The sequence below is a fragment of the Lepidochelys kempii genome, chromosome 7, assembly GCF_965140285.1.
Source record: "Lepidochelys kempii isolate rLepKem1 chromosome 7, rLepKem1.hap1, whole genome shotgun sequence".
Taxonomy (NCBI): Eukaryota; Metazoa; Chordata; order Testudines; family Cheloniidae; genus Lepidochelys; species Lepidochelys kempii.
The window spans coordinates 52,067,423-52,080,545 of record NC_136386.1 but is presented as its reverse complement, the minus strand read 5'-3'; the positions used below and the strand labels follow the sequence as shown (position 1 = coordinate 52,080,545).

Sequence of the window (13,123 nt, the reverse complement as noted above, 5' to 3'; positions counted from 1 at the left end):
TTACAGTCTGATTGAGGATACTCTTAAACAACTTCAGCCTTTGACAAAGGAACTGAAATCCTGAATAATAAACTAAGAATTGGGAACAAGAAACCGAGTCCAGCCTCATAGTTTATACCCCAGCCCATCATTAAAAATTTAACTTTAAGCCCTCTACAGGAGCAGTCCCTGCTGGACATTTCAATAGCACATTACAAACGTCAATTACCAAGCTAATCCTTATGAAGAACAGCATTATCATTACCCCCCACTTCACAGATGAGGAGACTGAGGCCCAGATAAGCTAAAGCACAAATTTACAAAAAAGTGCTCATTTTAAAATACACTCTTGGGCTTCACCTGTGTTTCAGGTTCTTGCTTTGTAGAACGAGGCTTGTACTGCTTACCCACAGTCTTGAGAGCACTTTGAGATTTGCAGCTGAAAAGTGCAAAGTATCAATACCACAGAAAAAGGATAGTATCAGTACTTTCAGGGATAAAAGTGTAACACTAGATAGTTTTGTGAAACTATATTTGCAAGTGAGGAAATCTACAGTTAATGTTCTAATTACATTACAAATCAGAGAAACCCTGGAGAGCACAATCTGACCTTAATCCAAGCTTCAGAAATGCCTTTCTGAAATCTCACAGCCAACTTTATCACATCAAAGAGGAGCTTGACACAGTTCTGGCTGCTGCTCACTTGGCTTGTGGAGGAACTGCAAACAACCAGAGAGGAACAGAATTGCTCATCTGTTACGTGAGTCTTGTCATAACAGGTACAGGTCAACTCAGCACTAAGAGGAGCAGCTGCAGCACCGCCTGCTAGAAGGGAGGCGATGGCAGGGATGGAGTGAAAGCAATGCTGTCTAGAATCACAGTGAAGGCAGGACAGGTAGGAAGAGATGCGTGCAGCAGCAGCAGTACCAGCCAGGGACCATGTGGTGGCAGAGGGACAGGGATGAGGTGGCAGTGAACCATAGAATATTAGGGTTGGAAGAGACCTCAGGTCATCTAGTCCAAGAGCCTCAAACTCACGGCCCATCTGTGGCCCATGAACCTCCCCAATGTGGCCCGTGGGGCTCCAGCAGTTTTGGGGCCGGGGCTCTCCCTTGGCCCCACCTGCCGCCCCTGGGCGCTCCCCTGCTCAGGCAATTTACAATGGCCCGGGGCCCCGGCAGCACAGCGGAGCTGAATGGCGTCTGCCTGTTCGCTCCACATGTCTGCCAGCCCCTCCCTGTGGCCCTGAGACAGGGCTGTGCCTCCGCGCGCTGCTCCCCACCCCAAGCGCCCCTGCGGCCAATGGGAAGCTGCAGAGACGGTGCCTGGGGGCAGCAGCACACGGAGGCCCCCTGGCCTGCCCCGTCTTGGAGCCCCAGGTAAGCGCCGCACCCCCGACCCCCTCCCAGAGCCTGCAGCCCCACCCCATCCCCCCACACCCCCTCCCCCAACACTCTCTCCCTCTCCCGCTGTGCTCCTCCCTCCCAGAGCCTACAACCCCACCGCTTGCACCCAGCAGCCAAACTCCACCCCAGAGTCTGCACCTCAGACCCCCTCCCCCACCCAAACTCCCTCCCAGAGCCTGCACCCCAATCCCCTACCCCAGACCTCCTCCCCCACCCAAACTCCCTCCCAGAGCCTTAGCAGGTGGGGGGGGTTTTGGGGGGCAGGTTCTGGGCAACATGAGTAACATTACTGGCCTGCTGGGAGGATTTGAGGACTGGCACTGGCCCTAAGGTAAATTGAGTTTGAGACCCCCGATCTAGTCCAATCCCCTGCTCAAAGCAGGACCAACACCAACTAAATCATCCCAGCCAAGGCTAGTCCTGGGTGCAAATGCCAGCCAGGGTGATGGAGGATGAAATCACAGCAGCACAAGCCAGAATGGATGTGCCAGCACAACGGCAAGGGTGCGGTGCTGGCTGGAAGAGACGCTGCAGTGGGACGGTGGAGGATGCCTCTGGACAGGATAGGGAGCAGACACAGGGATGTGATTGTAATGATGCTGGCTGGAAGGGACACTTGGCTAAAGTACTGAGGATGCCAGCAGAGATAGCAACCTGGCCAAATGATGCTAGTGTATGTAACTAAACCCAACTGAGAAGCCTCAGAAAATAGAATCGAAGTCCTTTTGTCCCATCGTTCCCATGCAGAAACCAAGCAGAATCATGCAGATACAATGCAAATACCTCGTTTGTGGCTGGCTTTTGAGCTTGCTCTGGGAAGACAGTATCTGCAGAGGTAAAATACATGACGACAGATCCAAGTTCTTGCGAAGGGCAGAAATCACCTGCAGAGTACAGTCATTTATAACAGACAGGCACATTTGTTAGAGCATTTGTCATATCAATGGATAGATTTGAGGGATAGAGAAAGGTGAAAGAAAAATAAAGACAATTATGTAGAATCCCCAGAGACAATATTACAGACCGTAGCGAGGTACACTGATTGTGACACTGTACCCCATATTCATCATTGTGGTATGATTATGACATAATTATATGATGCATTTTCTACAAGATGTGTCATGTGGGGTGTCTTTGGAAAAGTTATAATTTGCTGAATATGATTATCCCATTTGTATGCATATATCATTTTTGTATCTGGAGTTATGAATATTGACTATGTATCTGTATTTCACATGTGGTTACACCTGGGTGACACCCACTAGGCAAGATGCTTCCAGTTCAGACAGCTGATTGTGAAGGGCCTATTCAAGGTAATGGGTCATTAAGGGAAACAATAGGCCTTAGAAGAAGCTTAGCCCCCACCTGGTGAGCCTTCCTGGGAAGGCTTCAGACAGCCTATGAATAACGGCTGCTATGGCTCAGCAAGGCGATGCAAGGTCATGTGACCAGACCACGTGACACTAAATTCCTGAATTTTTCCACAAACTGAGCTGGGAACTTAGCTTGAAATAAAGGGTTCCCACCATATGGAAAGAATATATAAGGTGGGGAGTGACATCATGATTTGTCTTCACTCCCCCACAACTCAACTCCTGAAAGAAACTCTGGAAAACAAGGTTTCAGAGTAGCAGCCGTGTTAGACTGTACTCGCAAAAAGAAAAGGAGTACTAGTGGCACCTTAGAGATTAACCAATTTATTTGAGCATAAGCTTTTGTGAGCTACAGCTCACTTCATCAGATGCATTCAGTGGAAAATATAGTGAGGAGATTTATATACACACAGAACATGAAAAAATGGGTGTTATCATACGCACTGTAAGGAGACAGTCAGGAACAGTATCCCCGATAATGTCACGGCAAACGTGGTGGCTGAACTTTGTGACTTTGTCCTCACCCATAACTATTTCACATTTGGGGACAATGTATACCTTCAAATCAGCGGCACTGCTATGGGTACCCGCATGGCCCCACAGTATGCCAACATTTTTATGGCTGACTTAGAACAACGCTTCCTCAGCTCTCGTCCCCCAATGCCCCTACTCTACTTGCGCTACATTGATGACATCTTCATCATCTGGACCCATGGAAAAGAAGCCCTTGAGGAATTCCACCATGATTTCAACAATTTCCATCCCACCATCAACCTCAGCCTGGACCAGTCCACACAAGAGATCCACCTCCTGGACACTACGGTGCTAATAAGCAATGGTCACATAAACACCACCCTATACCGGAAACCTACTGACCGCTATTCCTACCTACATGCCTCCACACCAGACCACACCACACGATCCATCGTCTACAGCAAAGCTCTACGATACAACTGCATTTGCTCCAACCCCTCAGACAGAGACAAACACCTACAAAATCTCTATCAAGCATTCTTACAACTACAATACCCACCTGCTGAAGTGAAGAAACAGATTGACAGAGCAAGAAGGGTACCCAGAAGTCACCTACTACAGGACAGGCCCAAGAAAGAAAATAACAGAACACCAGAAGCCATCACCTTCAGCCCCCAACTAAAACCTCTCCAATGCATCATCAAGGATCTACAACCTATCCTGAAGGACAATCCCTCACTCTCACAGATCTTGGGAGACAGGCCAGTCTTTACAGACAGCCCCCCAACCTGAAGCAAATTCTCACCAGCAACCACACACCACACAACAAAAACACTAACCCAGGAACTTACCCTTGAAACAAAGCCCGTTGCAAACTCTGTCCACATATCTATTCGGGGACACCATCATAGAGCCTAATCACATAAGGCACACTATCAGAGGCTCGTTCACCTGCACATCTACTAATGTGATATATGTCATCATGTGCCAGCAATGTTCCTCTGCTATGTACATTGGTCAGACTGGACAGTCTCTACATAAAAGAATAAATGGACACAAATCAGATGTTAAGAATTATAACATTCATAAACCAGTCGGAGAACACTTCAATCTCTCTGGTCACTCAATTTCAGACCTAAAGGTCGCAATATTACAACAAAAAGACTTCAAAAACAGACTCCAATGAGACTGCTGAATTGGAATTAATTTGCAAACTGGATACAATTAACTTAGGCTTGAATAGAGACTGGGAGTGGATGTGTCATTACACAAAGTAAAACTATTTCCCCATGCTTATTCCCCCCCGACTGCTCCTCGGACGTTCCTGTTAACTGCTGGAAATGGCCCACCTTGGTTATCACTACAAAAGGCTCCCCCCCAGCTCTCCTGCTGGTAATGGTTCACCTTACCTGATTACTCCTGTTACAGTGTGTATGGTAACACCCATTGTTTCATGTTCTCTGTGCATATAAAATCTCCCCACTGTATTTTCCACTGAATGCATCCGATGAAGTGAGCTGTAGCTCACAAAAGCTTATGCTCAAATAAATTGGTTAGTCTCTAAGGTGCCACTAGTACTCCTTTTCTTTCTGGAAAACAAAGGATTTGGAATAGGGGAGGAGAACCCAAGCTGCAAGGCAGATGCAGCTTGTGCCTTAAGAATCTGCAAGCCTGCTTGTATCATCAGTCAGGGTGAGAAATTGCTAATTCAAACCCCATCTATCTAGTATATTAGGCTTAGCTTGCATTTTTTTTATTTGCTAGGTAATCTGCTTTGATCTGTTTGCTAAAATCTATCTTTCTGTAGTTAATAAATTTGTTTTATGATTTATCTTAACCAATGCATTTTGAGTGAAGTATATGGGAAAATCTCTGCTTGGTAAACAAAGGCTGTTGGATATCTTTCCCACATTGAGGGGGGAGCGAATTAATTAATAAGCTTGCATGGTACAGATCCTATGCAGAGCAAGACAGTATAATTCTGGGAGCTGGGAAGTTGGCTGTTGCCCTCTGTTTGTCCATGAGTGGCTTATGTAAAGCACTAAGGTAACTCTGTTGGGTGTGTGGTGCCACCTGATGTCATGTTGGGTGTAACAGGGCCTGGAGAGGCTGGCTGAGTCACCAGCAGAGCAGTGTGAGAGAGGCCATCCCAGCTGAATTGTTAGGGAGCACAGCAGTTCCAGCGGCTCCCAGACTGCACCCCAGGAGTGACAACCCCTCACACTGGTCCTCTGAGGAAAAGAGGAATTGGGCTCAGGTTACCCCGTTCCAAACAGTCTCAACCAAATGATGATCCTGGGGACAGCAGGGGTAGACATGGGGGAAATGGCTTTAGGGAGAAGAGATGACTGTTTCTTTAAGGGCCCAGAGCCAATAGCCTTGCAGTGTAGGGTGGGTCAAGGCTCCCCTCCCAATCAATCATCTAACCAATCGAGACAAAAACCATTGGGGGTGGGAGGGTGGGGGGAAGAGGGGGAGATAGCACAAAAAGTTCCCTGTTCTCACTGTGAAACGGAAAAATAGAGAGGAACTGTTTGCCAGGGACCATCAGCCCCAGGAGGGAAAGGGGTGACCCACAGTCCCTTTCCAAGGCTGTGGAAGAGGGATGGGAAACAACCCTCCTGAACAGCACTGGTAGGGTTGCCATCAAGGTTTTGTGTTTGAGGTAATTTTATTTTGAAAGACTTTTGCAGCCAGCCTAGCTGAAGCTGGACCAGGGAAATTTAAAGGGCCTGCTGCAAAAGAGACAGAAAGAGGGGCGCAGGATGGTAAGTCCACTACACATGAATTTTGTGGAAAGGCCCTTTAAAGAAAATTCCTGTCACTTTCTGCAAAACATATTTTAAAAAACAAATGATAACAAAGGGGCTTGAAAAATACCCAGAGCACAGGAGGGGCTCTCAATCCTCACACTTCAGGGCATAAGTGAATCAACAACGGGGGTCAGGAATAAATTCCTTATGGGGTTTAGTACTTAGCAGTATGGAGTATTATTAGAGTATTTCAGCTTCTCCTGAAGAATCAGGCACTGATCTCTGCCAAGCTGGACACTGGACTACGTTGCCCACAGGTTTATACCAGCATGGCCATTCTTGTGTTCCTGAAGAATACTCATTTGTACGTCTCCTCTCTGTGACAGAGTAAATACTGTACCTCTACTGCATCCACAGCTTTGATGTTATGTAGAATGAATTTGATTACTACAGGCAAATCTTCCAATTTTACAGCAGGCACAATGATCATAGCAGACTGCCGCACCTAAAGGGAAGAGCAATATTGTGTCATCTGTTTAGACTGGGGTGCCAGGGAAATGTAAAGTTTATTATAGACCACTAGCACCCCTTTGGGGCCATGTAAATAATAAAATAATCTTTAATACACTCAAACAAACAACCAGCATTGTGCTCAGAAGCAACCTGAACATGAGAATTGTACCATTTCAGCACGTACATAGGCTCCGGCTGGGAGAAGCCTTTGTATCTCACCTCCATTCTACATTTCCACTCTGCTGTACAGTTATCTTGCAGGTGTTGCCTTGACAATGAGGTAATACCTCATAATAATGACTGCCAGTCAGCAGTCATGACTGATGCTATATTAGCAGGAATTCACTCTGAGAGGGGGTTGCAGAACTTGTGTCTTCTTCAGCAGCATTCAGTATTAATAAAAGACAAAACAAAAACACAGAAACTAAGCCCAGTGCCGAGTCACTGAATCTCCCTCAGCTAATATACAGGAAGAATGGCTGCTCTTTCCCATTTCAAAGCTCTTCCTCCAAGCCACTTTCCAAGAAATCATGATCCACAGTGGGGTCCCTTTAAACAGCCAAAGTCAGACAAGCAGCAGAGGTCATCAATATAGATATAAACTGTCCTCTCTGGCTCCTTTGCCTCCATGTGCAGCAGCATTTCTGAAAGGCAGCCCACAAGCCTGTTTACAGACCCTGAGCTGGTGCCCCAGTGCATTAGTGCCACCCTTTGGTTAGACAGGGCGTTACGCAGTCTTGTCAGATCGACAGGGCAGTCAGTCTGCCCTTCTTGTCTGGGTCTTTATAGTCCTTCTGGATGCAAGGACATTAATTTCTGTCCCACTGGGGTGTATGGGCTTCCACTTATGGTTGGCAGGGGTTATCTGGTCCTTTCCTCAAGGGGCCTGGAACCCCCTTTGGCTTTTAAGTCTCTGTTAAGGGGTTGGTAGGGGAACTCAGGCACACCCAGAGTCCACTAGATTCCAGGACCCTTAACTCAGGCAGGCAGAATCAGTCCTTAACAATTTTCCTACAATACTCTGAGCTCCTTCCTACTTCCATTGGCTCCATAGGCTTCTGCGGCCCATGGCGCTGGTCGTCCATTCTTTGAGCTGTTGTCACTCTGGGGAGGCTTCTCGCCAGCTTGTTGGCAGGACCCTCTTTCTCTGACCTGCTTGCTCCTCTGACAGCCACCCCACCCCTCTGCTTCTCAGCTCTTTTTCTCCCGCAGCGGCTATGAGGATCAGTGCTGATTGGCAGTTCTTGCTTTAATTTCTTGGTTACCAGGCCAGCATGGGTTCTATACACCCAATGACACAGACCTTTCTCTCTTTTTACCTTGAGATGTACAGTGGAATTTCCATAATGGGGAAAGGTGACCAGTGGTTCTGAACCGAGACTGGAGTTATTTAATATATTTAATAAAGATCCCCAGAAAAAAGTGGTGAGCCATGAGGTAGCAACATTTGCAGATGATGAAAAATCATTCCCAATGGTTGGGGAGGATTTACCATCACTCACAATTTTTAAATCAAAATTGGATGATTTTCTAAAAGATCTACTCTAGGAAATATTTTGGAGTTCTCTGGCCTGTGTTATACAGGAGGTCAGATTTGATGATCACTATAGTCCCTCTGGCCTTGGAATCTATAAAAAAATTATTTAGAATAGGCAAGGCTGGAAAAGATAGCGAGGAATTTTGCAGGGAGTAGGGCAACACCACCATGGCAAGCTAAGGGAATGGGCAACATGATTGCCAATTCGATGAATTGCCAAATCCAATGAAGTGGGCTGTAGCCCACAAAAGCTTATGCGCTAATAAATTTGTTAGTCTCTAAGGTGCCACAAGTACTGCTGTTCTTTTTGCGGATACAGACTAACACGGCTGCTACTCTGAAACCTGTCATGATTGCCAATGATATTCAGTGCTGACAAGTGCAAAGTAATACACATTGGAAGGGATATTCTGAATATTCATATGTTTCTGGATTCTAAATTGACTAGAGCCACTCAAAAAAAGACACCTGAGAATTCTTGTAAACAGCTCAGTGAAAACTGCTGATCAATGTCAGTGATGGTCAATAAAACAAACTTGATCTTTGGATGCAAAGGAAGGGGCTGGAGAAGAATATGGAATGTTATATAAATCAATGGGATGCTCTCACCTAGAATACTGGATTCTATTCTGGTCACCACACATCAAAAACTAAAAAGCAGAGATAACAAGGGTTTTGGAGATGGGCAAAAGAAATTATCAGAAGCTGAAGCGACTTCCATATGAAAACAGTCTGAAAAGGCTGGCAGTGTTTAGTTCAGAAGGGACATTGTAGAGCGACACAAAATAATGAATGGGTCTGAAGATGGTAAGTTGTGTGCTCCTATTTACCATTTCTCATAATACAAGATCAAGGGGACAGTCAATGAAATTGAAGGGCAACAAATTTAAGATAGAATATTTTTTTAAAAAATAACAATTCTCCATCACACTATTATCACTGAGGCCAAGAGTTTAATAGGATTCAAAGGATTAGAAATTTACATGCCTAATGAGAATATCCATTTACAATAGACAGGGTAAAAACAATAAGGGAAATAAGCCCTTATGTTTCAGGGCTTAAACAGTTGCTAACTGAGGGGGTTAGGATGGCACATCCTCTGAGATCACACCACTGCATTATAACCAGAAAATCTCATACAAGTCATCCTCAATTCACTGCTTTCTCTCAAGAACAATTTTATGTAATAGGCTTAGAGATTCAAATGACATTCCTGCCACCTTTCCCATTTTGGCTGGCACAGAAAGACTCAAAGGAGCTGGGTTTTAACACAACACTAGGAATGATCAGAGCAGCTCTAATATTTACGCTTCTGTTTAGTAGAGAATCTCTTACCTCAGCCAAAAGTCCTGCGTCAAGATCCAAATTGGAAAGGGCATCCAGGATCGGAACAGTTAGGCGAGTGTCCCGTTTTAACAGCTGGCTGATGCACAAGAAAAAGATTGCAGACAAATAAATAAGAGTTTTTTATAAAGTGGAATTATGCAATTATAAAATGTCAGCAGTTTCTCCACTCACTCCAGAATCTCTGCAACAATGACAAATATATGCCAGAGGCACTATAGTAAATGGTTACTCTGGAAAAGATTGCTTCTGTCTGAACACAGTGAATTTGGGATCACTATAATTGAAGTGGACATGAAGAGGAATAAAGTTTACTATTTCTCATTGTTATTTTGGGCAGGACTGGAAGCAATGCCTAGCACTTTCCAGTATAAGCCTCAGTTTTCAGATGGAGCAAGGACTTGAAATTTGGAAAGGACTGGTCCTGGGGTCATTGAGATGCCTTTTATCACCCCTATAAAAATCCACTCAGATTTGGCCAAATTATAAAGCTCTAAAAATCACCCATTTGCCCACGCTCAGTAGAGATTTGTTAGAGGCTTTGTTCTTAAAATTTCTGAACATTCCATGTTACTGAGCATGCTCTGGTCCCACTGACCTTCCACATGCCCCAGTCATGCTCTCAGGCCCAGCCTCCTACATCATAGGCCCAGAGTTAGAGCACCAGGCCTGGCCAACACTTAAAATCTAAGCTGACATAGCTATATCGCTCATGGGTATGAAAAATCCACACTCCTAAACAAAATAGGAGTTGACTTAACCCGCAGTGTAAATGCTGCTAGGTCGATAGAACACTTTGGGGAAGTGGTGTTCCTACACAGACAGAAAAGCCCCTTCTGTCAGTGCAGGCTGTTTCTACACTGTGAGGATATGCATAGCTGTGCATAGGCCCCGTAGTGTAGACGTGGTCCCTGACAGGACACAAGCACAACTACAGCATCTTTCCGTTTGGCTTGTGGGGGGAAGTGCACTGAGCAGGGAGCCACCTTCCACTGACTGGTGTTAATAATGATTTGAATTTCATAGCCTGTTACAGGGGTGTGAGGACTTGCTCAATAAACACAGTAAGAGGCAGGCAAGTATTATTGCCCATATTTCACTGTGTGATGACACAAGGTCATTAACAGTGCTGTCTGTAACAAGTAAACTCACTGCCCTCCAAAGCCAGGAAAAGATTTCACAAATGTTGATCCCAACATTACTCTGCTGTCTTGTAGACAATTATGTAAGATACTGTGCAACTTGCAAAGTGCATGTTGTGTTGCCACTGGTGGCTGGTCAACATAAGTGTTAACAGTATTAGGCCGTTACCATCTATTCCTTTTGTTCAAGTAGTAAAAATCTGTGCTGTGGAGCAAAAGGTATTTGGTTCAAAATCTGCTGATGACCCAAGCAGGGGTCAGTATGGATCCATGAGATGGAATTTCTGTTTTTTCAGTTTCTTTTTAAAAATATGTATGAAAGTACATACAAAAAACCACCCAGCACTAAAAGAATGTTAAGGTTACTCAGACAAGCAGTCAAAAGTTGCCTGGGCAAATTTAATTCTGCCACCTTGTACATACACATTATTACATGATATTTAATTTTATTATGAATTATTTTTATTACAGTAGCACCTAGAGGCCCCAGGTATCCACTGTGCTAGGCACTATACGGAGTAAAAAACAGTCACTGCCCACAAAAACTTAAGTCTAAGGCCATGTTTTTACTAGGAAAAAAAGTGTATGTTTAACATGTTTTAGCTAACACATTAACTACCACTGTTGGTACAACCTGTCCCAGTGCTCTCTTCTGGACAGTCACCAGTCTGCTGTAAGAGACCCACTCATGAGCAGCGTGTGCTTCTAAGCCCCCTGGGCTGGGGTAGAGTCTAGTCACTGTTTCTGGCGCTGAGTCTCTAGAGCACACTCCCAGGCACATAACTCCTGTCTGAGCCCTTCCTTAGATCATGGGATGACAATCCAACCACACTCGTCCCCAAAACCAATGCCTCAGATCTCCCAAGCCCTGCAATTGCTTTGACATGCACTCCCTAAATTCCACCTGATTACTGGCACACTGGCTTCTAATTCAACCCCTTCAAGAAGATGGCAGGAAAGATTTAGCAAAGGAAGTTTTTAACTACAGTCCCTTTACTCTTAGAAAGCAATAGAGTGTTGTAGATCTTTAAAAACAAACAATGTCCTAAAACACCCCCCCCCCTTAATCTGATCTCACACCTTTTGTGAGTCCAGAGTCTTGCCAGTGTTTCAGTCTAGGCAGAGCCCCTCCTGCCTTCTCTCTCTCCAGCCCATTCTGCTTACATGTTGCGGTGGCCAGCCCACCTTCGCAGAGAGCCACCCCTCTTAAATATAGGGCTGGTCTACACTACACAGTTAGGTCGACCTGAGGCAGTTTACATCATTGTGTCAGTGTGTACACTACAGCCTTGCTCCCGCCAATAAAAGTACTCCACTCCACCGACATAATAACTTCACCTCCATGAGAGGCATAAGGTTTATGTTGGTGTAGTTAGAGCAACACAATGTCTGTGTAGACCAGGTCTCAAAGTCCCAGCCCGCGGGCCATCTGCAACCCAAGAACCTTCCCAATGTGGACCATGGGGCTCCAGCAATTCTGGGGCCGAGACTCTCCCTTGGCCCCGCCTGCTGTCCCTGGGCCTTCCTCCCACTCTACCCCCACCCCCACATGTCCCCTGGGCGATTTAAAATGGCCCGGGGCCCCGCCCACCAGCAGCAGCACATCAGAGCTGAGCGGCTTCCTGCACGCTTGCTCCACGTGGCTGCCAGCCCCTCCCTGCGGCCCTTGGGCAGGGCTGTGCCTCCACGCACTGCCCCCACCAGAAGTGCCCCTGCAGCCAATGGGAAGCTGTGGGTGTGGTGCCCAGGGGCAGCAGCACACGGAGGCACCCAGGCCTTGGAGCCCCAGGTAAGCACCGTAAACCCCCACCCAGAGCCTGCACCCTCTCCCCTTTCCCACACACCCCCTCCCGCCCCCAAACTCCCTCCCAGAGCCTGCAACTCCACCCTCTTCCTCCTGCACCCCCACCCCCTGCCCCAGCCCAGAGCCTGCACCCAGGACCCAAACTCCATCCCAGAGCCTGCACCTCCAGACTCCCTCCCCCACCCAAACTACATCTTAGAGCCCAATCTCTCTCCCCTTCTGCAACCAAACTCCCTCCCAGAGCCTGCACCCCAATCCTCTACCCCAGACCTAGGAGGGTAAACTCTCACCCAGAGCCTTAGGCCGGTGCGGGGGGAGTTTGGAGGGGCAGGTTCTGGGAGGCATGAGTGACATTATTGGCCCGCTGGGAAGATTTGAGGACTGACACTGGCCCTAAGGTAAATTGACTTTGAGACCCCTGGTGTAGACACTGCATTGCCTTACTTACATGGGTTGTTGGTTGTCTTGTCAATTTCATCCTGCCATGAAATTGACAAGAAAGCCAGGCAGCTAAAGTCCAGCTGCCTCCAGCTCCCCTGGAGAGCTGGCGGCAGCTGGACCCCTCTCCTGGCTGGGAGCTGGGGCAAGAATGGAACCTGCTCCCATGTGGGAGCCAGGAAGCCCCAGGCAACTTTCTCCGCTCTCAGTGGGGAATGGGGGTTGGGGGGAGGGAGGAGACAGAGAGAGCCCACTGGGAGTCCAGAAATCTGTGGAGCAGCCAGGGTCCCAGGAGGGAGCTGCCTGTGGAGCTGAGAGACAGGGGTCTACTGCCCCTAAGTCAGTGGAAGCGCTCCTGGT

At 46.8% G+C, this 13,123-nt stretch overlaps 1 protein-coding gene across 4 annotated transcripts in view; it reads right to left on the bottom strand.

Annotated features, from left to right (window-relative positions):
* The window catches only part of FANCD2 (FA complementation group D2), a 188,493-nt gene that overhangs the window by 150,783 nt on the left and 24,587 nt on the right, over positions 1 to 13,123 (bottom strand). For all 4 annotated transcript variants that reach the window (XM_073352718.1, XM_073352719.2, XM_073352722.1 and 1 more), the window contains exons 10-13: positions 9,371 to 9,458; positions 6,386 to 6,490; positions 2,169 to 2,269; positions 590 to 698 (exon numbers count right to left, since the gene is read on the bottom strand). In XM_073352718.1, the coding sequence (XP_073208819.1) occupies positions 590 to 698; positions 2,169 to 2,269; positions 6,386 to 6,490; positions 9,371 to 9,458 (403 nt within the window). The remainder of the gene's footprint in view (positions 1 to 589; positions 699 to 2,168; positions 2,270 to 6,385; positions 6,491 to 9,370; positions 9,459 to 13,123) is intronic.